Source organism: Larus michahellis, chromosome 14 (genome assembly GCF_964199755.1).
Source record: "Larus michahellis chromosome 14, bLarMic1.1, whole genome shotgun sequence".
In the NCBI taxonomy this organism is placed as follows: Eukaryota; Metazoa; Chordata; class Aves; order Charadriiformes; family Laridae; genus Larus; species Larus michahellis.
In genome coordinates this window covers 14,828,424-14,854,260 of record NC_133909.1, presented here as the reverse complement: position 1 = coordinate 14,854,260, position 25,837 = coordinate 14,828,424, and the positions used below count along the sequence as shown (strand labels likewise).

The 25,837-nt window shown below is 42.5% G+C and overlaps 2 protein-coding genes across 2 annotated transcripts in view; one reads left to right on the top strand and one right to left on the bottom strand.

Moving 5' to 3' along the window:
• The window catches only part of SUZ12 (SUZ12 polycomb repressive complex 2 subunit), a 35,440-nt gene extending 27,133 nt beyond the window's left edge, over positions 1-8,307 (top strand). The window contains 6 exon segments of the mRNA XM_074607169.1: positions 1,939-2,030; positions 2,474-2,617; positions 3,263-3,420; positions 3,918-4,116; positions 4,650-4,729; positions 5,048-8,307. Coding sequence (XP_074463270.1) covers positions 1,939-2,030; positions 2,474-2,617; positions 3,263-3,420; positions 3,918-4,116; positions 4,650-4,729; positions 5,048-5,387 — 1,013 coding nt within the window. The 3' untranslated portion in view covers positions 5,388-8,307.
• Positions 8,308-9,391: 1,084 nt separating this feature from the next.
• CRLF3 (cytokine receptor like factor 3) lies at positions 9,392-25,754 on the bottom strand. The gene is made up of 8 exons (XM_074607170.1): positions 25,517-25,754; positions 22,301-22,508; positions 20,593-20,680; positions 19,957-20,134; positions 18,294-18,516; positions 17,501-17,633; positions 13,314-13,426; positions 9,392-12,527 (listed from the first exon to the last, which is right to left on the bottom strand). Exons 1-8 carry the CDS (start codon positions 25,637-25,639, stop codon positions 12,274-12,276), a joined length of 1,320 nt encoding a protein of 439 aa, XP_074463271.1. The 5' UTR covers positions 25,640-25,754; the 3' UTR covers positions 9,392-12,273.
• Positions 25,755-25,837: the final 83 nt, after the last annotated feature.

The window sequence follows — 25,837 nt, the reverse complement described above, 5'->3', positions numbered from 1 at the left end:
AGAATTTCTGCAAAATTTGGTTTTGTGTTGGATATAGAAGTATGTTTTGGAGCTGCAGTAGTGATAGCAAGGGAATAATTATTATGGAAAAAAATGCTGCTTTTCCAAATTCGTGTTTTGTGCCGTTGTGTGTTTTGTGCCGTTGTGTGTTTTGTGCCGTTGTGTGTTTTGTGCCGTTGTGTGTTTTGTGCCGTTGTGTGTTTTGTGCCGTTGTGTGTTTTGTGCCGTTGTGTGTTTTGTGCCGTTGTGTGTTTTGTGCCGTTGTGTGTTTTGTGCCGTTGTGTGTTTTGTGCCGTTGTGTGTTTTGTGCCGTTGTGTGTTTTGTGCCGTTGTGTGTTTTGTGCCGTTGTAGATGTTGAGAAACTTGATGGGTCAACAATAGCTCATCTCTGGTGAGACTAAGAGCAGCAATTCTTTTCAGTAGTTTTACACCTTTACAAAATGTCTTTTTAAAAAAAAAAAAAAAAAGTTAGAGCAAATAGAATTTCACCCCTACCTGTGCAGAAGCCACTGTTTAAAATGATCCCTAACATCCTCATCCAAGCTACAGACATCTTTGTCTTTGGAAAGAGTACAGTAATATTTAAATAAAACCAATTCCTGTTCTCTCAAGTGAATATTTCACCTGAGCTGGGGATTTGTAGTCACTTTGGTTTCTTAAATCGGGATGAATGGCTGACACTTAATGTACACAAACATGAAGTAATTTCCAATAGAAGGAAGGCAACAGAAGCGGAGAAGTACTTGAACTTACGCTGTAAAAGTTGTTCTGCTTTCTCTTTACTTCCTCATACCAGGCTTCCTTGCACTTTAGAGTTTCTTGGAGACCTATATTGTAATTTGTTAGGCAGGTTTTGTGCTCAGACTTGCAAAAGAAATGACGGTATGTTGACTAACTCTAGGAGGTGTGTACTAGTTTACTACATAATAAATATAGAGGTGTAGGGAGGTGGCAGGGCTGCATTGCTGATGTACTGATAGAACCCCCTTTTCTTGCATCAGACAAGCTAAGTGTTACAGTAAACTGGTAAAGTTACAGCAAGAGCCACCTTCCAAAACAGTACAGCAGACTCTTAATACAGCAATATATCATAGCGCAATGTGCAGCATCATAGGGTCTTTGTGATGGTTATGCTTTTTTTGATCTCCAGATACCAAGAAAGGAGGAGAGTGAAAACAGTAGGAAACTCCTACCAGTTAGAGGTTCTGATAGTAAAAGAAAAAGATTGTTTTGCCATCTTTTTCACGATTCAAAAGCAAGTAGGTGTCATTATTTGGATTGTCCTGAGGGTAGATTTAAAACCTGCTTCGGTATGTGGGGTTTCCTGTTAATCATATGGAATCAAATAATCTGACTGAGATTAAAATATATGGAAGAGACTCAGAGGCAACTGAGCAGTGCCATCACACACACAAACAGTGAGTGTTTGAGGGATAAGGGTGAAAGTTTCAGTTAAATATTTTGTGTGTTACTTGCATTTCACACTGTTGTCTGGTGTGTGACTTGGGAAACTTCTGAAATTGAATGTAAGCAATGTGTTTGCAATGCAGCCAGCTGAAAGCAATGTTTCTTTTTTATTTCCAGACACACCTGCTTTTAGCTATATCTAAAGAATTCTCTGTTTTCTTAAATGGAGTAAGAAAAATGTTGCTTTTTACCTGACTGTTTTTAAGTTCTCTGAGTGGTTCTCGAAAACTGGAGATACGTCTGGTATTTAAAAATGGTGGATTTGCCTGCAGATTTGTGAAGGAGGCTGAGCGTCGAAACTTCCTTGTTGCTGATGGGAGCTACTTATGGCAAAGTACACTAGAGCAGCCTGTTTCCTTCAGCAGCAGTGTGCCCTTCTCAGTACTTCCATACTTGCCTAAGAAACAATGTCTTTTTTTCCTCTTCACCAAAGAAATGTATATCTATACGTGGTTTTTTTTTTTTTTCAGCTGTGAAAGAATCCTTGCCGACAGACCTTCAAACAAGAAAAGAGAGGGATGTTTTAAATGAACCTCGACAAAAGCTGCGAATATTTTACCAGGTATTAAAAAATAAGTGTTAGAGGGGGAAAAAGAGACTGTAAATATTGTATTGAATTAAAATGTTCACTTTTGAGTTGGGTGGAAATTTCCATTTGCCTTTTTAGAGGATGCCTTAAAGGGTCTCAGATTCACATATTGGAGCCATTCCACATATTTCTTTTTACAGGAAGTATTTTAGAAAACTGATCTTCCTGGGGGCATGTCTGATGTTCCAAAATACAAAGGACATCTCTCGTTAGACATCTGGAGGGGGACAGGTGGTCTCCTGATGGGGAAAAAGTTCTTGAAATACCAGTGTTTCAGAAGGCTGAGCTGCTGTAGTGTTCCCAAGAACTTAATGTTACTGTAGAGGTTTCCTGAAATGATGGTCAGTTTTGGTTTGGGACATTAATGAATGAAATGCATTTGATGCTAACGCTACCAGTTGCTTTGTTTGCATCAGTTCCTGTATAACAACAACACGAGACAGCAAACCGAAGCCCGAGATGACTTGCATTGCCCATGGTGCACACTCAACTGTCGGAAACTGTATAGTTTACTCAAACATCTTAAACTGTGCCACAGCAGATTTATCTTTAATTATGTTGTAAGTAATCTTTTTGTATTTTAGCACTATGAAACACAGTCCAGTCTGTGACAGATATTACACATGCAGTGACTCCATTGCTAGTTGTAGGACTGTATCTACAGGTTACGTGCAGCTTACTGTGAGTGTTCTGTGAATGTTTGTGTGTTACATGAGGAAAAAAATGTGTGGGTCTCATTTAGGTTTTTTTTTTGTAAGACACATTTTAAATAATGCTAATTGCTGGAGGATGAATTCTGACTATTGCTGCTGCTTTTGTATTAATATATTATTTTTATGTGATGTAGAAAGCAATAATCTACACTTTGTAGAAGTCTCTTGAAGATTTAGGAAACTTAGAAATGTTCTAATTTCTAAGGGTTTTTGTTAATAATTTTTTGCTGATATTTTCCTTAATTTTATAATTAGTTCTATTCTGAGTGGTTTTATGTAAAACAGTAAAATGTTACAGAGCAAGGAAGCTTTAGTATAATCTGTTTCTAGAGGTTAAAAATTATTTGGGTGTTGTAGAAGTAAACTAGAGCTAGGTCAGGTTATTGATAGGGTGATATTTAAGGTATTCAGGATTGAAAAGGTTACTTGTTTAGACCTCCTGCTGTATTGTCATTACTGTTTGCTAACTATGTTTGCTATTACCTGTTTCAGTATCATCCAAAAGGTGCTAGGATAGACGTGTCTATCAATGAGTGCTACGATGGCTCCTATGCAGGAAATCCCCAGGACATCCATCGCCAACCTGGATTTGCCTTCAGTCGCAATGGGCCGGTCAAAAGAACTCCTATCACACACATCCTCGTTTGCAGGTAGGGAGATGGAAATCAAGGTCTATCTGTATTTGCGTAATACAGCATAGAGACTGGATTTGTGAAACCTAGGGGTTTGTAAATCTGTAGGTGCACATAAACAGTGTTAAATTTCACTGTCATTAAAGTACACTGGTTTATGACTAAACAAAGTGTTATTGGAGGGTGATAACTTCATCTGTGATTTTTCTACATCTTTTCAGTTGAAGCATCTGTTCGTAATGATGTAACTTCTAAATGCCTTATCCTAAAACTTTTTTTCCCCAAAAGGTGGAGCGTGGGTTGGAGCAGAGTGTTGGGGTTTTGATGGGGTTTATTTGGTTTATTTCACTGCTGACTATTTCCTCCTCCCTGACCCCGCCCCCCCCCGCCCCCCCCCCCCCCCCCCCCCCCCGCTTTTTGCACGCTAGAGCTTAAAAGAATAACTTGTATTAATTATAGTATTTGCATATTTTGATGGTTGAAAACAGTAACTTTTTTTTTCTCCCTTCTGCTAGGCCAAAACGTACGAAAGCCAGCATGTCAGAATTTCTTGAATCTGAAGATGGAGAAGTAGAACAGCAGCGAACATACAGCAGCGGGCACAATCGGCTGTATTTCCACAGTGACACGTGTTTACCTCTCCGTCCACAAGAAATGGAAGTAGACAGTGAGGATGAAAAGGACCCTGAATGGCTACGGGAGAAAACCATTACTGTAATTATTCCATGTATACAAAATTATTTTAAATGGGTTGTGGTTTTTAAAAGGCAGTCTGCAGTTGTTGTAGGGAACAAACAGGACATATATTGTGAAAATGATGCATTTACTTTTAGAGGAAGTAGAAAATTTTGTGATGGTGAGATGCTACTGACAGAAATTCGCGGAATCAATGTTTGTATTTTCAAGTATGTCTTTAGTTGCAAAGCTAGCTCAGTCCACGTGCGTCCTAACAAGTTTCCATTGTTTGTGGCTGGTTTTCTCTTTCAAAGAGGAGATGCTGGTGTTACAGGAGTACACAGTGGTGTGTGTGTATATAATGTGGAAGTAATTTATCATCGCAAGTCTCCACATGATACAACTTTTTTCTGACCTTGTTGACTGCAGTGCCTGAATCTTCAGCAGTAGTTATTTCTGTGATGTGTGGGTGGCATAGGTTGAACTTCGGATGTGCTGTCACTACTTGTCAGCAGACGTGCAGTTCTGATGTTTCTTCTCCTGTCCTTTCTCCCAATCCTTTATCTCTCCAGCAAATTGAAGAATTTTCTGATGTTAACGAAGGAGAGAAAGAAGTGATGAAATTGTGGAATCTTCATGTTATGAAGCACGGGTATGTTACTATAAACTTAGGTTTGATACAAATCAATTATGGTATAGATTTGGTTGTCATTGCAATTCACTAAGCACGTCAAATTCAGTTAGCTCAGTTAAAGGATAATTTGGTAACAAGCTTTTGACTGTTTAAGTTTTTAAAAAATGTTTTTGTGCTTAGTAGCCTAAGGCTTTGAAAATAAAAAGCATTGCTGATGTTGACATTCTGTAATAGGTGGTCTACGCAGTTATTTAGGTTGATAAACCATGTTGTAGGGGTATCTTTTTGTTTTTGAAAATGTTCTACTTGCATAATGATGGCTTTCTAATTTGACAGGTTTATTGCTGACAATCAAATGAATCATGCCTGTATGCTGTTTGTTGAAAATTACGGACAAAAAATAATTAAGAAGAACTTGTGTCGAAACTTTATGCTACATCTGGTCAGCATGCATGACTTTAACCTCATCAGCATAATGTCAATAGACAAAGCTGTTGCCAGGCTCCGAGAGATGCAGCAGAAGTTAGAAAAAGGAGAATCGGCCTCCCCAACGGATGAGGAATCTTCTGAGGAACAAAGCGGGACAACAAATGGATATAGTGAAAATAATACGAGAATTTCAGAAATGGATAGCATCTCAGGTGTCACAAAACAGAGCAAGAAACAAAAGCTCTGAAGTCAAAAGTCAAACGCCATTCAACGGACAAGCATTGAAGTGACATTCTAGGGTGCATGAGCTCTATAAAGAATTACACACAAAAATACAGAGTTTCCAAACAGGCACTGCTGGATGGAAATAAATGATTTCAACAAGGATATTGTTTTAACAGGGTTTCTATTCAGTTAATTATGCAAGTACTACATGTATATTGGTTTTGGTGATGTAATGACAATATTCTAAGAGTTTGAGCATGAAGAGCAATATGAAAATCTTTTTGTAACTTTAGTAATTAGTGTCTTAAGAACTTTATGGAATTTACATAATTTAAGTATATGTAAAACCGTTTTTATATTAAGGTTTTTGCATCTGTATCTGGCTGTTTTTCCTACCATGAAGTTGTGAAACATTGGGGAAAGGGGATTGGGATACAGTTTCTGCTTTTCTTATTTAGAAATTCTCCAGTTAGCTTTTGTGAAAATAACGTCTCACTATTTAAAGTTTAACCTTGATCCTTGTATTTGAAATCATTTATCAATTGATCATAAATTACAAATTAATTTTTTTACACTAAAAGTATCAAAGTCAGTAAACTTAGCACTTCCTTTGTCTTGTGCCTGTTTGGAAAGATCTTGGCTTTTCACGTTACAGACACAGTGAAGTACCACCTTGGCTTTTTGAGGATACCAGCAGTTTGGGTTTTCGTGGATAATTCTGATGTATTGATCACCCAGTGTACCATTTTAAACTTGAACATTAGCTCCTTTATATTTTTATTACACATTTACACAGCTACACAAACTATTCGATGCCAACCCTTTTTATTGGGGTTCCGCATCGTTAGCGTGCCATGCTAAAGCCGAGAGTCGATCATCAGTATGTAGGCATTGCGTCGATTAACTTCTGAAGTTGATGCCTGCTGTTCTGCCTGAGCACAGACTGCAAGTCCAGGCCATAGGTTTAGCTTTGGCTTTCGAGATGCCACTCTTGAGGGAAAAATGCACTGTAAAATTGGACCAGAAAATGTGTTGCACTTCTTATGCAAGTATTCTGTGATGTATTGTATTCAATACAGATACTAAGATGCTGACTAAACTATATTTGAGCAGTTTTGCACTGCTGTTAACACATTTTATGCATACGTTTACAGATTTTTTCCAATGGAAAGTGGTTTCACTACTGGTACAGTATCAGCACCGAAGGGTTTATTCCAGCAAGCACTGTGGTTGAGTGACATCACCTCAATTTTTTATTATCCTTAAAATATTGCATTTTTCATATTCTTTATTTATAAAGGAACAATGCTGCTGTAAATACAGGTATTTTTAATTTTTTATTTCATTCCATCACCATGAGATGCAGTTCCCTATTTGTTTAAGGGGTATATAAGCTTTCTAATGGTGTCTTCAGAAATTTATAAAATGTAAATACTGATTTTGATGGTCCTTAAGATGTGTTTAACTGTGAGACTATTTAACTAATGGTGTGGATGTGATTTGTCATCCAGTATTAAGTTCTTAGTCACTGATTTTGTGTACAAAATAGGAAAGAGGGAAACTGCAGCTTTCATTACAACCTTCTTGAATTTGCCAGCTCTCTGAGTTTTAGCAAACTCTAATTATGCCTCTGGATAGTACATCAAGCATTTCTCTCTGGCTTTAATTTGCTAAAGCTGTGCACATATGTAAAAAAATAGATTATTTTAGGGGAGATGTAGTTCTAGAATTATTGCTTATGTCATTTCTTAAGCAGTTATGCTCTTAATGCTTAAAAGAAGGCTAGCATTGTTTGCACAAAAAGTTGGTGATTCCCCCCAAAAATAGTAATGAAATTACTTCTGTCCAGTAAACTTTGTATGTCATGTCAATTTATAATAAAAGCTGAAAAAAGCCCTTTGTTTTCTATTTATAAAGATGCCTTTTCTATATGTACCTTTGATAGCTTTTGAAGATATCATGTAAGCTGGTTAAAAAGAATCTGAATGGTACAGTAGATGTAAAAACAAAACCGAACCCCAAACAAAAACAAAAAGCAAAACAAGTTCAGTTGTTTAAATGAACCGTTGTTTTTACATTAAATGTTTTATTTGAAATCCGCTTTTGTACATAAAGTTCAGTAATATAAAATCTGCCATGATGGTTGTCTGGTCATTTTGTGTGCATGCAGAAAGGCCACAAGCAGTACCTTGTATGAACTCTTCTCTTCTGCATGCCTTTTAAAATTTGGATACGTGCTCTTCCTCTGCCAGATTGTTACAAAGGCAGCTGAGTTTCTCTCCAGTCTCTTTGTTATATTTAAGGTTTCTCCATAAATTACCAGGTTTTTAGCTGGCTTACAACACCTTTGATTCTCCATGCTTGGGGGCAGAACTGAGTACCTGAGCTATATCTGTAAGTTGTGTATGACTCTTTAGAACTGTAATTTATATAACTGAAAATGAAACATACCACTTGTGATGTGTCAGTTATAAACATAAGACTTGTGAGTTTGTTTACATGCAAGTGGTTAATGTTTCAAACAGATTTTACGAAGTACTTAGTTTATTTGGAGCAAAGACTAAATTGGTATCAGTTAAAAATAATGCCTCTCTGGGACTGTAGAGGATGGATACTGCAGGTTCTACAGAACGAGTAAGGAACTGCTTGGCTGAATAGTGACTATTGAATAGCAGACACTGAAAACCTTTTTCCATGTTAAAAATAATTCGGATACTGAAATACAGGCTATGACAGCTAAATTCTGTAAACTTGACCTCAGGCTGCAGTTGTTCAGTGTGCTTTTGTCTCTAAAATTCGCGAAGTTCTTCTAATGTAGCCTTTACTATGGTCATGGCAGATTTTTATGATGTTTTGTATTTGGTGAACCCCAAGTTGGAACCTAACATGACTTGAATATTTAATTCAGTGCATTAAATACTATATTCAAAATTGTTAGATGCATTTAAGTTGTTAACCTTAATTGTACGTTGCTTTGACTGTGTCATGGATGTAGTCCTTGAGCTTTTGGGTGGGGTAAAGATTCGCTGCCTGCAATGAAGCAGTTGCAAATAATTTGAATTGTTCTGATAACTTCTCTAATCACCAACACACACACACACACACACACGCTCCCACCAACCCAATTTGATTTTACCTTGGAGAATGCAAGAGCCACTCTGTCAGGACAGTTTTGACAATACTGTTCCAAGTTAAGCATTTCTTAATTCACAGAACAGTTTGGTGCCATCATCAACCAGTGCTCGAATGACGGTCTTCCTGTTGGACCAGATCCTGGTTATAAACCTGATACTTCATGGGCTCACACCTGAGAGACAAGAGCTTTGCATCAAGTAGGTAAGTGCCTTCCGTGCCTCTCCTGTCTGCTGTTACCTTGCTTGATTTGAGCCTGAAGATGGGCTCCTCAGGGGCAACACTCGGCTTCTTATCAGGAAGAAGGGTCTTTATGAGCAAAAGCCACCCCATCAGCAACCTTATTTACTGGTTTCACAAATTATTTTCCCTTTAAAAGAGATCAAGGAAATAGAACAGGCTGCAGGTAAAGCAGAACTAAGGGAGTAAAGTAAAACTCTCTCAGTTCACAGAGACTTCATTTTAAGGGGATTAAATACCTCTGCTGCTTGCTCAGTAGTTTTTGGCCACTACTACTACGTGTAAGAGTTGCACCCCTTCAGGCAACTGTAAGGAGCTGGGAACAGTAAAACTGAGACAAATTAATTGTGATGGAAAACTGAGGAAAGTACTTTCCAGATGCTGTAACTAATTTTCAGAAAGAAGGAAAATTACTATTTTTGCAAGAGACACCAGTTAAGATCTGAACTTCACGAGGAAGTAAGTGAACAAGTGAGAAACCTGAAAAAAAATTTGGGACTTCTGAGGGACAGAAGATGAAAATAATAATAATTTAAAAAAGAGGCAGATGCTCTTAAGGATGGCTGCAGTGCTACACAATACATTTTTATGTTCTTGTTAAAGAATGCCATGGTGCCCAGCTTTATGCCCCAAAAAATAATTTACTAGACCATACGCAGTTAAGGGATAAAACTTTATTTAAAAAGAAAATTCAAATTTCACTTGACACATAAGTCTTAGTTGAGGTAAGTGAATGTACTAGTTGAAGAAAACTTTCAGGGTTGGATTTCATAAGCAGGTACCACTTGTTCTTGCAAGGCTCCGATACCCAGAGGTGAAAAATTGTGTCAAGTTTTCTGCCTACCTGAACTTGGCTGTGGAAGAACAGAATTTCAACCTTTTTAATTCAAGCCTTTTCTGATTCTTTGCATACTTTGTTACTTAATTACTCAGGGCAAGAGACCAGAGACTCTTCACCCCTCCCAGGTTTAAAAGGTGCAGCTCTAGAGGTGTCTGAACAGTACCTAATTTGCGATCTGGACAGCTAGGCTTATGCTAAGTTAAAAAAACCCAAAACCAACACAATAAAAGACCAAAACACCAGCCCAACATTGGCGAGCTGCCCTTGTTCAATATACAGCTAAAGCCCAAAGTCAGAAAAAACCAATTTCTTCTATGGCCAGGCTCTGTTCTCAAGGGGAGCAGCAGGGGCCCTCGCAGCCCTTCAGAGTCATCCCAAGCTGCTCGCTGTGAGCATTCGGAACAAACTGACAGGGCATCACCATCTCTGGAAGTACCTGAATAAAGGCTTAAGCTTAATTTCTAATACGTAAGTAAATATCCTGCAGAATCAATAGTCTGAGAAGTCCCTCCAAGAGCAGATGAGAAGGTACCTGACCCGTCGGTACCTCACCAAGTGTAGATATTCACAAGTTTCGTTTCCATTTGGTAAAAGTACTAAGTTACAAGTAGTACCGTGTAGTTACCTCACAAGTAGTTACCTCACACCTGAAGTGTGAAAGTAAAATTACCAGCACTAGGCAATGGAGCAGGATTTCAGTCTGCTGCTGCTGGAGCAGCAGCCGGGCACGCTCCCATCAGGGCTGGCACTGCTCTGTCAGCAGACAGGAAAAGAACATTTAAAGATTATTGAAAATACTCTTCACAGGATAATTCAAAGGAACACTGAAAGTACAAGATAAGCTAGTATTCTCTTACTCCCTAACAGTGAAATAGTTTAGCTTGAAAAACTGAGAATACTGCAGGCTTTTTGTTGCTAACACTGGATAATCTCACCTGCAGGTGTCCCGTCTTCCTCACTTCCCCTCTTAACCTCCTTCTACCATGTGCAAGTTCTTTGTGTCCCTCTGAATCTACTCACAATTTTTTTTCTTGTAAATGGTATAAATATCAACTGTCATTCTCTTCTGAAATTCCTGTCCCCCTATTACAGATGCTTGGGGAAAAAATGCATGCTAATCTTTTTGTTCTGACAACGTGAGTATGGGCAATATTAACCTAATGTAAATTAAGCTTTTGAGGCCAGCATAGAGGGCTAATGTAGCATGTTGACACTGAAGAAAAAAGGGAAGAATGATTGTCAAGGTTTTATAAAAATATTGATATTCTAACGTGCTAAAATATATTTAATTTTAATTGAACTTGAGGTAAGAAGGTCCCTTTTAAGGCCCTCATTGAGCATTACTTTAAAATACTCTTTAAATCCAGTAGTATTGCAATCTTTTGACCGGGAATAGGCTCTTTCATAAGGTCATTCTAAGTCTTAGTTGTTCCTTAGGGGAAATAGTGGAAACTTTTTACGTAACTTCCGAATTCATTCATCAATTGATTTATAGGAATCAATTGATTCATAATGCTATCTTATCCCATCCTACCGCACGGAGGAGAGGGCTAAATTACCATCATTGCTCCATTTTGACTGCCACAGGTTACATCTGCTGGTGGCGTCTGGCCATGCCGCTGTCTCCCAAGGTGGGTCCCCAGCAGCGCTCCCCGCCTGCATCGGTGCCCTCGACCACAAACCTGCGCCACTGCAGGTGAACGCAACACGTTCCCGGGCCCATCTCTGGGACTTTCAGGAATCCCACACAGCGGAACAGCCCTTCCCTTGCCTCTGCCGCAGAACAGAAAGAAGGTTGTCTCTGGGCCTTACAAGGGCTCTGTGAGGAGTCACGGCTGCCATCTGCACGTCATGCCGAAGTACGAAATGCTACGACTTGGTCTGACACAGGCTAAACTGTAACCAGGGAGGACATTCAGAGCAGATATGGGTAACTGTCCTACTCTGGGTATTGCTCTAGTCTGAGACAAGCATGGATGTGAAGCCGGTGTAAGCATCACCATGCAGCTACTCTGGGAAATATATTCCAAGTGACAACACAGAAAACACTTAAAGAAATATCTGGAAATAAGGCACTTCATTGAGACATTAACAGACTGGCTACATCCTAAAACAGACATTCTGGCTCAGACATCCTTGCTCCGGAGGAATGAACAGTACCGTGCATGGAAGAAATGGCTGTTGCATGCGGAACCACTCTCCATTCATACTATTAAGGCAGCATTGTGTACAAGGAAGTGTTGCAGGACGTCACTGCTCTAAATACTTTGCTCATTTTTGAGTGGTATAAATGAAACTTTGGTCCGTTACCACCCCTCCAGCCCCCTAAATGTTTTCAGGCTTATTTCACAGAACAGCAGCATTAAGCAAAGTTAATTCTACACAACACGCGTACCCTGAGACTAGAGTACAATGAAATACTGACAAAAATCAAGTCTGGAGGAAAAAGGGAAAGGTCCTACGGACTGCTTAAATTAATCTGCCTACGCAAATGCCTGTTTCTAACTTTTTCCAGAGTAACAGATCCAATGTTTCACAATTATTTTTTGAAATGAATCCAGTAGGAAGTACAATATAGTGGAGTTCAAGTAGCATAAAGACAAGTTTTTGTTAACAGACTGTTGATGTCAAACAGCTGGAAACCCACGTTTAACATTACACTTTGTAGCAAGAACAAAAGTCCCTTCACTCACTGCTAAAACACCAAAACTTTCCAGCCTGGGTATGAAAATGAACATCCAAAATACAAAGAGCCACAGCACTGATCAAGTACCCAGTCAAAGACGACTTCCCTGTTGTTAGAGCTAATGGTGACTCGAAGCTTGAAGTTTCCTCCCTCGTTGCTGCAAGGGCCCAACTGCACAACTTCCATGTCAAACGTCACAGTCGAGCCAGAAGTTACAGCAGGCAGTTGGTTTGTCATCTCTTTTCCATTTACAAATACTGCCCCTGAAACAGTCAAGAAAACAAACATTATTTCTCACTTTCTGTACACGCTAACATGGAATCACGGAATCTTCAGAGCTGGAAGGGACCTCTAGAGATCATCTAGTCCAACTCCCTTGCTAGAGCACGATTGCCTAAAGCACATCCCTCAGGGCTGCATCCAGGCGGGTCTTGAAAATCTCCAGAGAAGGGGACTCCACAACCTCCCTGGGCAGCCTGTTCCAGTGCTCTGTCACCCTCGCCGTAAAGAAGTTTTTCCGTGTATTTGAACGGAACTTCCTATGTTCTAGCTTGTGCCCGTTGCCCCTTGTCCTGTCGCTGGGAACCATTGAAAAGAGCCTGGCTCCGTCCTCCTTAAACCCACCCTTTAGATACTTGTAAACATTAATCAGGTCCCCCCTCAACCTTCTCTTCTCCAGGCTAAAGAGTCCCAGCTCTTTCAGCCTTTCCTCATAAGGGAGGTGCTCCAGTCCCATAATCATCTTGGTTGCCCTTCGCTGGACTCGCTCCAGTAGTTCCCTGTCCCAATACTACATCTATTTTTTTTGCAGGCAAATAGAAGTGGAAAGCAATGCTGCCACGGTCCTTTCTGTCACATCAATCAGGTTGCAGTAACTGCAAGCAGCAAAAGGTGACCTGCGATCTCACCAAAGATTTTAACTACACAATCGGTGTGTATGTAAAAGGTAGATGAAGTTGCTCATACGTGATCCAGGGATATAAAGAACCAGGGGCTATAGTGTTGGTGGGGGGGAAGTCACATTGTTCAATTCTGTGATTCAGACTCACCGTTTGTGCTAATGCACACAGCTTTATCCCGCTGCAAAGAATCATAGCCGTTCTGCTGCTCCACACACACTCCGAGGCTGTCTCGCCTGTCTGGCTGTCCCACGGTTTCAATCCTGCCAAGCAAAAAGTTAAGTCAAACCCTGAGGCTTTAAATCAAACCATACAATGAAATCCAGGCAGCAACACCCTGCCATTCCAGACCTCTCTGCTGTGCTCCGGGGCTTTCAACAAATCATCCAACCTCTTGGGGAGATCGCTGCAGAATGACCAGAAGTCCAACCAGCTTTTCCAACAGCTCCACTGACCAATGCGCTAACTATTAATCTGTACAAAACATCAATCTGCTTCCAGCGAACTTTCATTGTTATTTAATAGAATTCTCCACTGCCACGGCTTAGAGTCTTTTGAAGTGATTTCCAGTTCTCTGAAACAACCAATATGTGCAAAACTACAATCTACAATCATCTATACCAGATTACTGGTCAACATCATGTATTACGGCAAGACGGCTGTAGTGTCAGCAAGTATTTCATAAGCATAACTAAACCAGGGTTTTTTTGAGCCCCACTATATTCTGCCATAAAGGGGTGGGGGGGAAGGGTTATGTGTTTTGGTGGTGGTGGGTTGCTGGGTGTGGAGGAGCGTGTGGGTTTGTTTTGTTTTTTCACTAAATCAGCTTGGTGCAAATGGCCACTAAAAACAACATCTAGAAGGGCATTTACAATCTGGCTTCTGCTCAGCTGCGTTCAGGATTTTGGTCCTGGGAAAGAACCTCTGAAGAAAAAGCAAATAAGTTGTGCAAATGCCCTGGGATGCAGTTCCCTTTGGGCCCAGCAGCTGAGCGAGGCTGTACAGTTTGTATGCTGAGGGGCTCCTCTGTATTTATAATCCTTCCTCTCGTACTGCTATCTCTCAAAGCCTCAGGAAACTGAGATGGTCTTTTCTAGAAAGTAAACCAGTGGTTATTTTCATTACAGCTTGAGAGAAAGAGCAGCATGGATACATGGCTGTTGCCAAAAACCAGAAAAACTTCAGCGGAAGCTTTTAAGAACTGGAAATTAAACTGGGCAGTAGACTGGTGCACAATGGGTTAACTCTTTCTAGACAAACAGGGAAGATAAAATTGGAACCATGTTTTACTTTTGCACTCCATTAGGTTTCTCAGTCCCCTGGGAACATCACTAAGATAGCAAAAGCTTTGTACTGTAAAGCAAAACAACAACAAAAAATTTAATATTTAAATATCTAAGAAGCTTTTAACTTGTAAGTGATCCACCATGTTTTCCCAAAACAACTTTAAATGAGATTTCAAGTTCATTTTGGTACTCTACTTTAGATTTTAAACTCTGTCTGTGTTACCAGTGAAGCTTTATAAACAAGTATTTATCTGTAAACTTGGGAGGTAAAGCCTTTGTGCTTCGGTAACATTAATTCATTCCATGCCTAGTTAAGGGAGCCCTTCTTGAGTTTTGCATTGGAAATAAGTGTACAGTCACAAAAATTACCAAAAATGCATAATTAAAAACCCATTAAAAAGTAGGAATTCTATCACGTCACACTTGCTGGCTCATTTATACAGGTCAAGGTCACCTGGACCAACAGCAGCAGGAAGAAAAAGCCCACCACACAAGTACCAGGGCAGGGACTACCCAGAGGGAGGAGTGATGGAGCCTTCACACCGGAGTTAGACTGGGACCAGCTGAACGTTTGAGGTCCAGCGCTCCCAGCGGCATCCATGCTAAATCCAGGCCGAGGCCGCGTTTTTCATGGCGCACCCCTGTATCCATCACAGCCAGCACCAGGGCTGCCCTCCTGCACCGCTGCCCTTAGGTGGGGGAGCGGGCTGGGCTGCACCCTGGCACACACGAGGGAAGAGCCAAACCCTCCTCGCACCGTAACGAGGAAGCACAACCCGAGTGCCCAAGACAACAGCCAACCTGTGACTCTGCAGTGGCCTTCCTCCTCTCTGCTGCATGGGGAAGAAGGCCAGGATCTGGTATAGATCACCATTCCTTTCCTTCCTGGGGTTTCATTTTTCAGCAATTAATAACCAGCCCAAGTACAGCACAGAGCATCACTGCACAATCTCCTAAGCTTCGCTTTACTAGGCTGATTTTTCCTATCACATTAACAAAGTTTTCTCCAGCTCCTATCATCCCTGGGACTTAAAATTTTAAAAAGGGCACAGAATACATGGTAGGAAGAATGCTCAGTGGGACACTGTTTGAATCCCTTCTCGCCACTTCCAATGCAGCAGAGGCAAAAACCTGCCCCTGCAGCCTACAGACACCGAACCAGTTCAACCACTGCCAGTTTCCATCTGTCTCAGAGCAGAGAGAATCAGATCTGTGGGCGATCACATGCGCTTCCTCTGTATGAGCTGTCAGGAGCATTGTGGTGGGCTCCTGACGGAGTCAGGATGAGCTTCACAGGGCGTCTGCTGGATGATCCCAACCCACCAGCCTGGCTGGACTGCCTGTGGCCTCCCACGGCAAGCAAAAGCTTTAGAGACAGCCGCAGAGCAGGGTGTGCAGGGAAACCTTCCCTTTCCCAATGGGCGGCTCCCTGAAGGCTGCAAAGAAACAGGAGGAGTCCTGACTTAAAGCAGCGATGTTCTCCTACAACTTGTCCAAACGCCTCACCTTAGAGGTAACTAAAGCAGTCCATCGTTAAAAAGCAAATATAAAGCATTGTATTTACCCCAGCTTCACTTTTCACTGATGAGGTAGGTATTCCTGTGTCCTGAACACAAAAGAATACGAAGCTGCTTCACAAACATCTGTAATGTGAACCTTGCTTATTTGTCTTGCTCTGCAAAGCCACTTATCCCCTTGTGAATATACTTTTGTTTCAACAGATGGAGAAAGCCAGGAGCCAAGTGCTACGTCTCCCTGCTCAGAAAAATCTCACACACTTTCAAACAGGAAGCAACTCTTGGACCTTGGAAGAGGAACAAAATGATTTTTGAGGTTGTCTTCAATCTTAAGATTTGTGCCATTATAGTTCTTGTGGACACATGCTTGTTAGTGCTCTGCCATCCTGAAACAATCTCCTCTTGGAGAGGAGTCCACATTACCAAGATGTCGAGCAAAAGCTTTTCATGTGTTACCAATAAAAAAAGATAAAAGGCATTGGTCTGAAAGAGAACCAAGGGAAACCTCAAAGTTCTGCCTTTAATTTCACGGGCATTTCTGAGCCAAGAGACGTTAAATCTAGCAACAGATTTCAAATGAAAGCTTGAGATCTTTTTATCTCATCTCAGACAGGGCAACTGAATACATCCTCAGACTACAACCATCTGAAGTTAAGATAATTCATTATCAGGAAGGGAGAAATGAAACACCATGGAATGAGTTACAAAAATGACATGAAAAACTCCCTTAAATTGCCTCTGGGGATTGCCTACTGTTCAGCAAGTAGTTTTATTTAACCAAGGAAAGATGGAATAAAGCTTCAGAGCCTCTGAGGTCTGTAATTACAACTGACATATCCATAAGGAAGCTCCTTATACTCCGTTAAACAGCATCATCGCAGGGACATGACTACAGGCAGCAAAGCTGCCAAGGTTTTTAATCACATTCTGTGTCAAATGAAAAGCTTGAATTTCACAAGATCCCTTCTCCACTTGAGCGTTTCTAATGCCTGTTTCAAGTAGTAGCCTGATCACCACTAATTATCTCAGCTGTTCAAGACATCAGTGCCAGACTGCCATTCTTACCTGTCCCAGCAGCACATACAGTGTTTTTGTGTACAAAGTAATCAAAGCGTGTGGGTAGTCTGGGAGGGAAAGCACCCCCTGGCCCAAGGTTGAAAAAAATAGGTAGCGAGCCTCCGCTGGCGTCTGACCAGCCATTAACAGCTGCTACAAAACTCCAGGAAGTTCCAATTTCCACAGGTTTGCTCAGCACAGGCTATATTTCACCACCCCCTAGGAGTTCGCTCTTGTCTCTGTTTCAGATGGCTGCAGGTCCTACAAAAACATCAGGTGTTTTCCTAAAGAGCCAGCAAGTAGAAGTAAAGAGAAGGAAGTTCAGACTTCACACAGACATGCTACCTTGACTGGGGCTGAGCTGATGTAAAACTCAGACACGCATCCTGACCCAGGTTTACATGCCAATAAGGGACTAGAGAAAGAAGCTTGGTTTGCAGGAGAGGGATCAGAGAACAGCTGCCCAGAAAGTACTTGCCTGAATGTTAATGTTTGCCCACAGAAATATGTAGGAGCTTTGGAGTAGAGCACACCGCATGACTGAGAATCATTTCGAAGTGCTATGTTTCTTCGACTGCTCAAGCTGTAACCCTCCAAACCCGTTGTCCATTCTTCAAAGAAAGAAAAAATAAAAAAGCAGCATGAACCTCAACTTCACCAGCTCTCTGTGCAAAGTAAAGTCAGTCACAACGTCCACTCACTTTCCCTTATATGAAGCTTAAGCTCTGTAAAGAACAGGGGCTGGCTTTGCCGCCTTCTGCTGGAGAGATTTCTTTTTCATATCGTTTGCAATTACAAAAAATACTTCCCAGCTCGCAGGGTTCACCAGAATTTCACTCTTTGCTATGATCCCTGCAAAGTCATTTTGTAGGCAAAGCAAAACCTTCATGACCCACTGCCCTTAAAAATTTGCAAGTGCAGCAAAAATTTCGTTTTTTCTTTCTCCAGTATAAGAGCTTGTTACGTGACTGTAGGTGATTAAACAATGCTTAGGTAGGGGTGAGGGAAAAAATGCCTCACTTCTGAGTCACGGATGCTTTCAAGGCTAAGCAGTGAGTACCTGCGGGAAAGGATCACTAACTACCACTCACACCATGAAGCAAAGAATAAATTCTAGGCTGAAAGGCTAGTTCATCACACATTACACACATACAGCACAGCTAAGGACGCCCCATCATCATACAAAAAGCAGCTCCGTAAGTCATTCAGCCATAGACCTTCAGGAGTGCACTGAGGACACAGGCTGAAGATGAACAGCAACACAACAGTACCATGGGGAACGAGCGTGGTACAGCCAAACTGAGGAACACTCCATGGACTCCATTCTTGCCGTCCATCTCCTCGGGCACAGACTCTGAACTGGTAATCAACGTTAGGATCAATGTGCAGCACAATGAACTCTGTCTCAGAGCCGACATACACATCTTCAAAGTGACTAGCAGTACTCTTACGATATTGTAGTCTGTAATCCTGTGGTATGAAGTCATCATCCACCTAGAGAAACAGTCACTGCATTAATAAAGGACCCCCTCTTTTTTTCCCTTCACCTCTGAAGCAGCACATACTAGGGTAGTACTGCAGGCTGCCATCAAAGGCGATTCAGAGTCTCAAGGTAAAGAGCAGAAAGCATACCTTATAGAAAATAATATCAGTGTCTGAAGCAACCAATACAAAAGTAGTGTAAGAATGGCTCGATCACAGTTTAAAAGTATCTATAGAAGAAGAAATATTTAACAGAAGGCTCTTCAATCTAGCAGAGGTATAACAAGATTCTTCAGCCAAAAGCTAAAAACAGATCTGCAGAAGAAATTCAGTGCCAATTTTTAACAGCAAGGGAAAGTCACTATTACCCATCATAAACTGCTCCAGGGAATGATTTCCAATTCTTTGACCTCTCTAAGTCAAAAGAGTTCCCCTCCTACACCCCCCAAAAACTTCACTATCCCTCAAGCATGACCAAATTCAGGGAACTCCTCTATAGCCCAGAAAATCAGGCCACAGGTGACAATAGCGCCTATAGTTTTATAATCTGAATCCACACCCAGAAGGTCAGGACGGCTGATCAATGGCTGGCTGTTGCTAGAACAACAAAAGTTTGTTTAAATCTGGCAAGGAGCGTAGAACTGTCTAACAACAACTAAACCACATCAGAGCACAGCGGTGGTTTACTCAAAAACAGGTTTTGTGTATTGAAGAGAAAGGCTGCTTGACTAGCTAATGCCAATACCAGAATATTTTCTCGTTCTATCCACTGCATCTCCCTAAGAACACAGACATGTTTAGCAGCGTAACAGAACAGGTTCAGCCTCAGCCTGCATCCGCTAAACATCTTCAAAGGGAACAGCAGCATCACCCCAGCAATGAAGTTCAGTCTCACTGAGAGCGTTCGGCTGTCATTGCCACACAAACAAACCACAAATGGCTACGTGCAAATCATCTCTGTCAGAAACACACACCCCAGGATTTCTTGGTCTTGTTTGACCAACAGCATTGCAGATGGACTTCTCTCTGCTATTCATTTGTTTAGTGGGAAGGGTATGTGAAGGAGGTGTTTCCTGCTGGCGCAGGACCTGGCCCGTGCTGAAGCAGGGGTAGCAGTGTTTCCAGCTGAGCCCCCGACGCTCCCACACCCCAGGAAGGAGACTGCGAGGCAAAGGTGCATTAGCGTGTCGGCCCTTTCTACCTGCAGATGGGAGCAGCAGAGTCCCACAGCAAGAGTCTAACACACAAGTGCCACTGCCAGGCAGACACAAACCCCAGCGCCAACCACAACATCACTAGATGAAGCCATTGCCGTAAAAATCTCTTCTAACGATACACTGGAGTGGACTATTCCTTTGGTGGCTGTCGAGAATCCAGAATGGAAGTGGCTTTTTCAGTTTCTTTCAAGAAAACTGAAGTCTGAATGATTTTCACCCAGGATGTTTTACCCACCTTACACCATCGGACTAAAATACCTCCAGGCTTTTCAACGAACTCCTCTAGCTGTACAGGTGGGCGAGATGCCACAGTTCCATGGCTGAATATTTGATTTTTCAATATAGTAAGAAGGCAGTCATCCAACTGGGCAGATAAACAAGGCACGTCAACCAAGGAGGGCACTTCTGGTAAGCTGAGAAAGGAAAGTTTGCTGTAATGAAAAGGGCCAGCTTCTACAGATCCATATTTTGTCCACACACTTGAATGTGTGCAGATTTGCAAAGAGAGAACAGATGCAGAAATTGGCATGTGCATTTCAAACTTAAAAGACTCAGAAAACATTGTATTTCAGCCCTAACCAGACTGTTTCTCAGTAAATACTCTCAAATACAGGCTGTTCCACAAGGAGTGGTTCCATCATTCACAAATAAACAGCCTATAACTCTACCGAACATATGGAGGTTGAAAATGACTCCATTCTGCGACTGCCAGCACCAGTGAAAGTCTGTGAAACAAACAGGACAGCAACACCTCAAATGAATCTTTTAAGGCAACAGAGCGGAAGGCTTTTGTTTCAAAGAGAAAAGATGTCCTATAAAGAAAAGCACACGTGCCACTGCCTCAGATCTCCTCAGCGTGTCAGTGTCTTACCTATCCAGCTGAATGTGTAAAGCTTTTTTTGTAAAGCTGCACAGTTTCTCGTTCCGTTGTCCCACTTCTCCACGGACTGCACTCTCTCCTGGAATCAAACGGTAAAAATATTCCTCATGAGAAAACGTCCAAGAAAGGCATTCCTTGCTTGAAAGAAGAACCAGTTCTGACACGAACAACCAATTAAATACGAAGCATTCTCAGCACTTTTACTAGACTCTTACATAGAAAATACAATTATAGTTAACAATATAAAGCTTATCTGGCAGCTTTTGAAACTCTCAAAGCTTCCTGTAGGCACACCCATAACAGATGTAATAATCTGCCTCAGGTCTCAGACAGTAGCAGAACTGGGGTCAGATGCCAGAAGTCAGGATCATTAATCCCTTCCTCCACCTGCTTTAAAGGAAGAAAAAAGCAACGCACCTTCACTGAGCAGAAAATTAAAAAGCAGGAGCTTAAAAGCAAACAGTAATTTCAACCATTGTTCTGTTTGCTACAATCTAAATGGTAACTATTGTCATAATGAAGGAAATAATCCATGCATTAAAGCATGGAGATAAATAGAAATCTTTTCATAAGCTTTCCATATAAAGTAGCGTCCCACACTTCAGCTTACACAGATGTATGCTCCATTCTCTTATCTGATGACTTGATGGTAATTTACAACATAAGCAAGCTCAGTCTTTCTCCAAATGGAGGATTACAAACGTTAGAAATCTCTAAAGAAAAGCACACGTCACAATTGGCAGCAGGAGATTTAATAACCATGGAAGCTTAACTCCTTTCTGACTCAGAGGCAACGTCTGCTCATTTTGACGACATGACTTGGCAATGCTCATACTGCTGCAGAGGGAATGGTGACTCAGGGGAGAGGATGCACACAGCTAGTCAGGTTCTCATGGGATCTGATAGAAACTCGTATAAAACACCGGCAACCTTTGCCACCATCCTGTGATCCAGTAACTTGAGAGGTAAAATCAAAACAGGGTGACTACCAACCACTACCAGAGGTTGTGGCGCTAGAAAAAAATCCCAACAAATTAATTCTTAAATATTGCCATTCTTCCTGTGAGCAGGAGCCATAGAGCTCCCAAGCCAGCATGGTTCCTTAAGCGCAAAGCTCAGGCCTGAGTGGAAGCTGGTACGTCTCCTGCCCGTGGGAGGCTGCTCAAGCACTTTAGTTCACAAAACTGAGATCACGTTGAAAGAAAGTTAAAGTTGAGACATGAGAACAATGCAAGGAAACTGCCAACATACTCATGGCTCAGACACGCTCCCCGTAGGTTCTCCAGTGTGGGGAAAACAGTCAAGAGTGACATTCCTTTCTGGCTAGATGTTTAGCATCAGTAGGGTGCAAACTGGCCCTTACAGTAATATTCCACATTTCTATTTTTGTCTGCCCCACCCTCAAAGTTTATGGAGCAATTTTTCCAATACAGTGGCCATTCCATCAATATTGAGCATAATCACACTTAACAGGAACGATAATTTGTTTACTTCAGCGGCTATCCCATTAAGACGCAAATAACTTTCTTCAACCAACGGAGAGATTTTATTATTATGGTACCCAACATGGTACTCAACATTTGGTTTGAGAGAAGTCCAAAACAAGCCAAACATGCTGATTGTAACAGGAACGTTTCAGTCTTCCAGAGAAGACATGCTGGTAGGTAGAGCTAAGTCTTAAGATCAGGTCCTGCCTTACCGTCCCGGAGCAGATCATCGGCTGTACTGACTCCGTGCTCTATTAGCTTCTGGCATTCATCCAAGGGTTTGATGCTCTCTTGCTCTATGGCATCCACTTCCTGTAGCAGTGACATCAGTCGCTCATCCAACAGCTTCTTCAGGGTCCCTTTCAAATCATTAAAATGTTGCTCAAGCACATCTCTGGTCAATGTTGCACTTTCTCTGATCTAAATTCAGGTAACAGGAAAGAAGGAGTCAGGATAAAGGCAAAGGCCACGCGCATCTTTTATTTTTCTGAACCACCTCATCTGCATCTGCTGGAGAAAAGCTGTCTGTAAAGTCACCTTTAAATAAAAGGACCATTGGCAGGTAACAAACTAGTGGTTTTAGCACACATACAGCAGGGAAGGAGGCAAAGAAACTAGCCTGGACAAGGGGAAGAGCATTTTAACTAGGCAAATCTAGATAACCTCTGAGGCTGGAGCTAAATACAAACTGGGTTACATGTACTTCAATCATGGAATTTTTCTTGTCAGAAAAGACCAAATGCTCTGTAGGTCTTCTCCCTGCCACCCCTCAAAACTGCTGCAATCCTGTTCAAACACAACTCTGTCATCCTATACAGTAATCCTCACTGGAAAGAAGAAGGTATCGGACTTTTAGAAGACTATCTAGAAGCACTTTTGCCAGGCCCTACCACTTCACTGAATTTTTTAAATCCTTGTAAAGCTGCTTTCTTTTATTATTTTTTTTTTCAAATAGCCACCTTTGATTTGTCTGTGCTGCAGGGTTACAGGGCGAACAGCAACTCTGTTTTGATTCTGGAAGAACTAGACCACAGAAGGTTCTACAAGTGCTTATTAAAATGCTTGCAAACTTGCTGAATCTGACTTTTAGGGAAGAAACCACATTTGAACATCCCTGAGCTAAAGATGCAGAAGTCAGAACTAAACATCTCCCTATGGACAACTTTTCTAAGTCACACAAACAAGGAAACGCTGCAACATGCACATGGGGCCTTACACGTAATTTCTAGATCTTTATAAGTACAGACAACCAACACAGGAAGTTCTCTGGTTAGGTAAAATAAATTTCCTCTTTAAGTAATATTCATGAACCTCTGCAGCTGCTGCACAGCTCGGTTTCCCTTCTCTTGTTATTTCATCGCTTGAGAAAAAAAAAGGAAGTATTTAGCTTTGTGAAGGGGTGGGGCGGAGGAAGACAGAACAGTCACTTCTCGAAGCCCATTACCTCCATTACACGCAGATACAAACCCAACAATTCGGCCTCAGAACTGCAGGTGCTACCAGCTACGCAGAAGAGGAAATGCAAGTCCCTGAACATACGGAGCTGCGTGAAGCTTGTCGAAAATCGTGTCCCACTGGTCCAAAAAAAAAAAAAGACGCAACGCAAGCGATCTAAAGCGCTTTTCCTACCACATCGGCCCACCAGTCTCCAAATAATAAAGCTTCCGCAATCTGGACCCCAGTCTAAGACACTCAGCACTTCTGGACACAGGGAATCCTTGGATGTGTGTGGTGTGCCTGATTCTCTGTGGACAAAATAGCATATGGTACTAAAGATGGAAAGAGAGAAAACAGAAACAAGCACACAAGCAAAGAAATTCCCCCAGAGGGGAAAAGGAAAGGTAGGTAAGCTAACGAAACACTCAGAAAGACAAACCAGCTCCCCCTCCATGCATTTTGAGATACGAGGCAACACTCTGAGATGACAAGGTTTGGATTAAAGACAGTCATGAACAATTCATTTTCATAAGTAGCTTGCGGTTCTGAAGATGACTAATTTAATGCCCAGTGATCGCCTACATTTGCTCAGTAGCAGGACACTAACCTAGCAGATTTATAGCAGGTTTCTATGCTAATGGAATCTGCTTCAGAGACTCGATCAGGTCACCATGGAAACAGTTTCTGAGTTTGGTGTTTACTTTATTTACGCCTTGCAGAGCTGAATCAAAGATAGTAAGGCATTGGTTCTAGGCTGCAAAAGCTAAAATGCTTAGAAGATGTCTTAGCAGAGAAGCCAATCCTTCGTTGGCTCTCCACAATCACCCTGCCCGCATTTGCATACGTTATCATGCATCTTCAGCACAGAGTGGGTGGGTTATTAGTCCCAATGAAAACTCTCCTCTGGCTTCAGCGCACAGCTGCAGAAAAACCAGCTAACCTGGAACGCTGGCAACACTTCTACGTGACCCACAGAGTACGTGACCCACAGAGGTTGGTGCATGGGCACAGCAGAGTTCAGGACAGCAACCAAAGAGCAACTTGCGTAGGCAGGAATCTTTTAGATGCGATGGCATGGAGACAGGCACAATGCTTCCTATAAAATAAGACTTAGCATCCCAACTGCTTTAGAAAATGTAGTTCCTTTAGACATAGAATCATGCTAGAATCATAGAATACCGGGTTGGAAGTGACCTCAAGGAACTTCTAGTCCAACCTTTCTTAGCAAAAGCACAGTCTGGACAAGGCGGCCTAGCACCCTGTCCAGACAAGTCTTTATTCTTGCCTACGAAACCTTCCTATCATCCCAGAAAAAACAGGTTCAGTTCAGTAACAGACTTCAACTCACACCCCTTCCTTCCTTCCTGATACTTCTATATCCATCCATTCCCAAATCCTCCATCTGCAGCACTTACAGAGGCAGCACACAGACGTCCCTGAAGATGCAGACAACCACAAGGGTCACCACCACCATCACCCAACTCCAGGTCTAGCAGGATTCCTTCTCCACCCTCCTCTTTCCCTTCACAGAATCGCAGAATGGTTTGGGTTGGAAGGGACCTTTAAAGATCATCTAGTCCAACCCCCCTGCGGTGAGCAGGGACATCTTCAACTAGATGTTGCTCAGAACCTCATCCAACCTGACCTGTAATGTTTCCAGAGATGGGGCATCTCTCGCTTCTCTGGGCAACTGTGTCTCATCACCCTCAGCATGAAAAATTTCTTCCTTATATCTAGCCTAAATCTTCCCTCTTTTAGGTTAAGGCCGTTGCCCCTTATCCTTACGTGTCCCACCCGAGACAGGGCGCTACCCGGGTTAGGAGGGTACAAAGAAGCTGTGACACAGAAGGACAGGGCTGCGGACCGAGCACCGCCGCTGCCCCGGGGGAGGCTCGCTGAGGGCCGCCTCCCGCGCCCGGAGCCCCGTGCGGCCGCCTCCCGCCCGCTGGCCCCCTCCGGGGCACCTCCGGAGCGCCCGGTCCGCTCCCCACCTGCTCCCGCGCCTGCTGCAGCCCCCGCAGCCGCTGCTCCAGCTCCCGCCGGTAGCTCCGCGCCGCCTCGATGCTCTCCTGAGCCTCCTGCAAGAGGAGCCGCGCCTCGGCCTCGGCCTCCATGGGCAGCCGCGGCGGCGGGCGGGCCTCGCCCCCGGAAGGGCCGCACGTCCGGGCTCGGCGCCCGGCGGGGAGGGGCGGGAAGGGCGGCGGGGACTGGCCCCGCGCCCGCGCCCACGGCCCCGCCCCGTGACGTCACGCGTCCCACCCCTCTCTGCGCCGCGGCGCGAAAACCCGACCGGCAGCGGCGAAGCGGGGGCG

Bases quoted from the DNA above. Each gene is read 5' to 3' on its own strand.
- CRLF3 (XM_074607170.1), bottom strand. From the start codon at position 25,639: ATGGAGGCCGAGGCCGAGGCGCGGCTCCTCTTGCAGGAGGCTCAGGAG. The intron at 20,681-22,300 runs GTAAGGCAGGAC...GTTTGATTCCAG, and splicing joins CGATGATCTGCTCCGGGACG to GAGAGAGTGCAGTCCGTGGA. The intron at 12,528-13,313 runs GTGAGTCTGAAT...TGACTGTTTCAG, and splicing joins TGTGTGCATTAGCACAAACG to GGGCAGTATTTGTAAATGGA.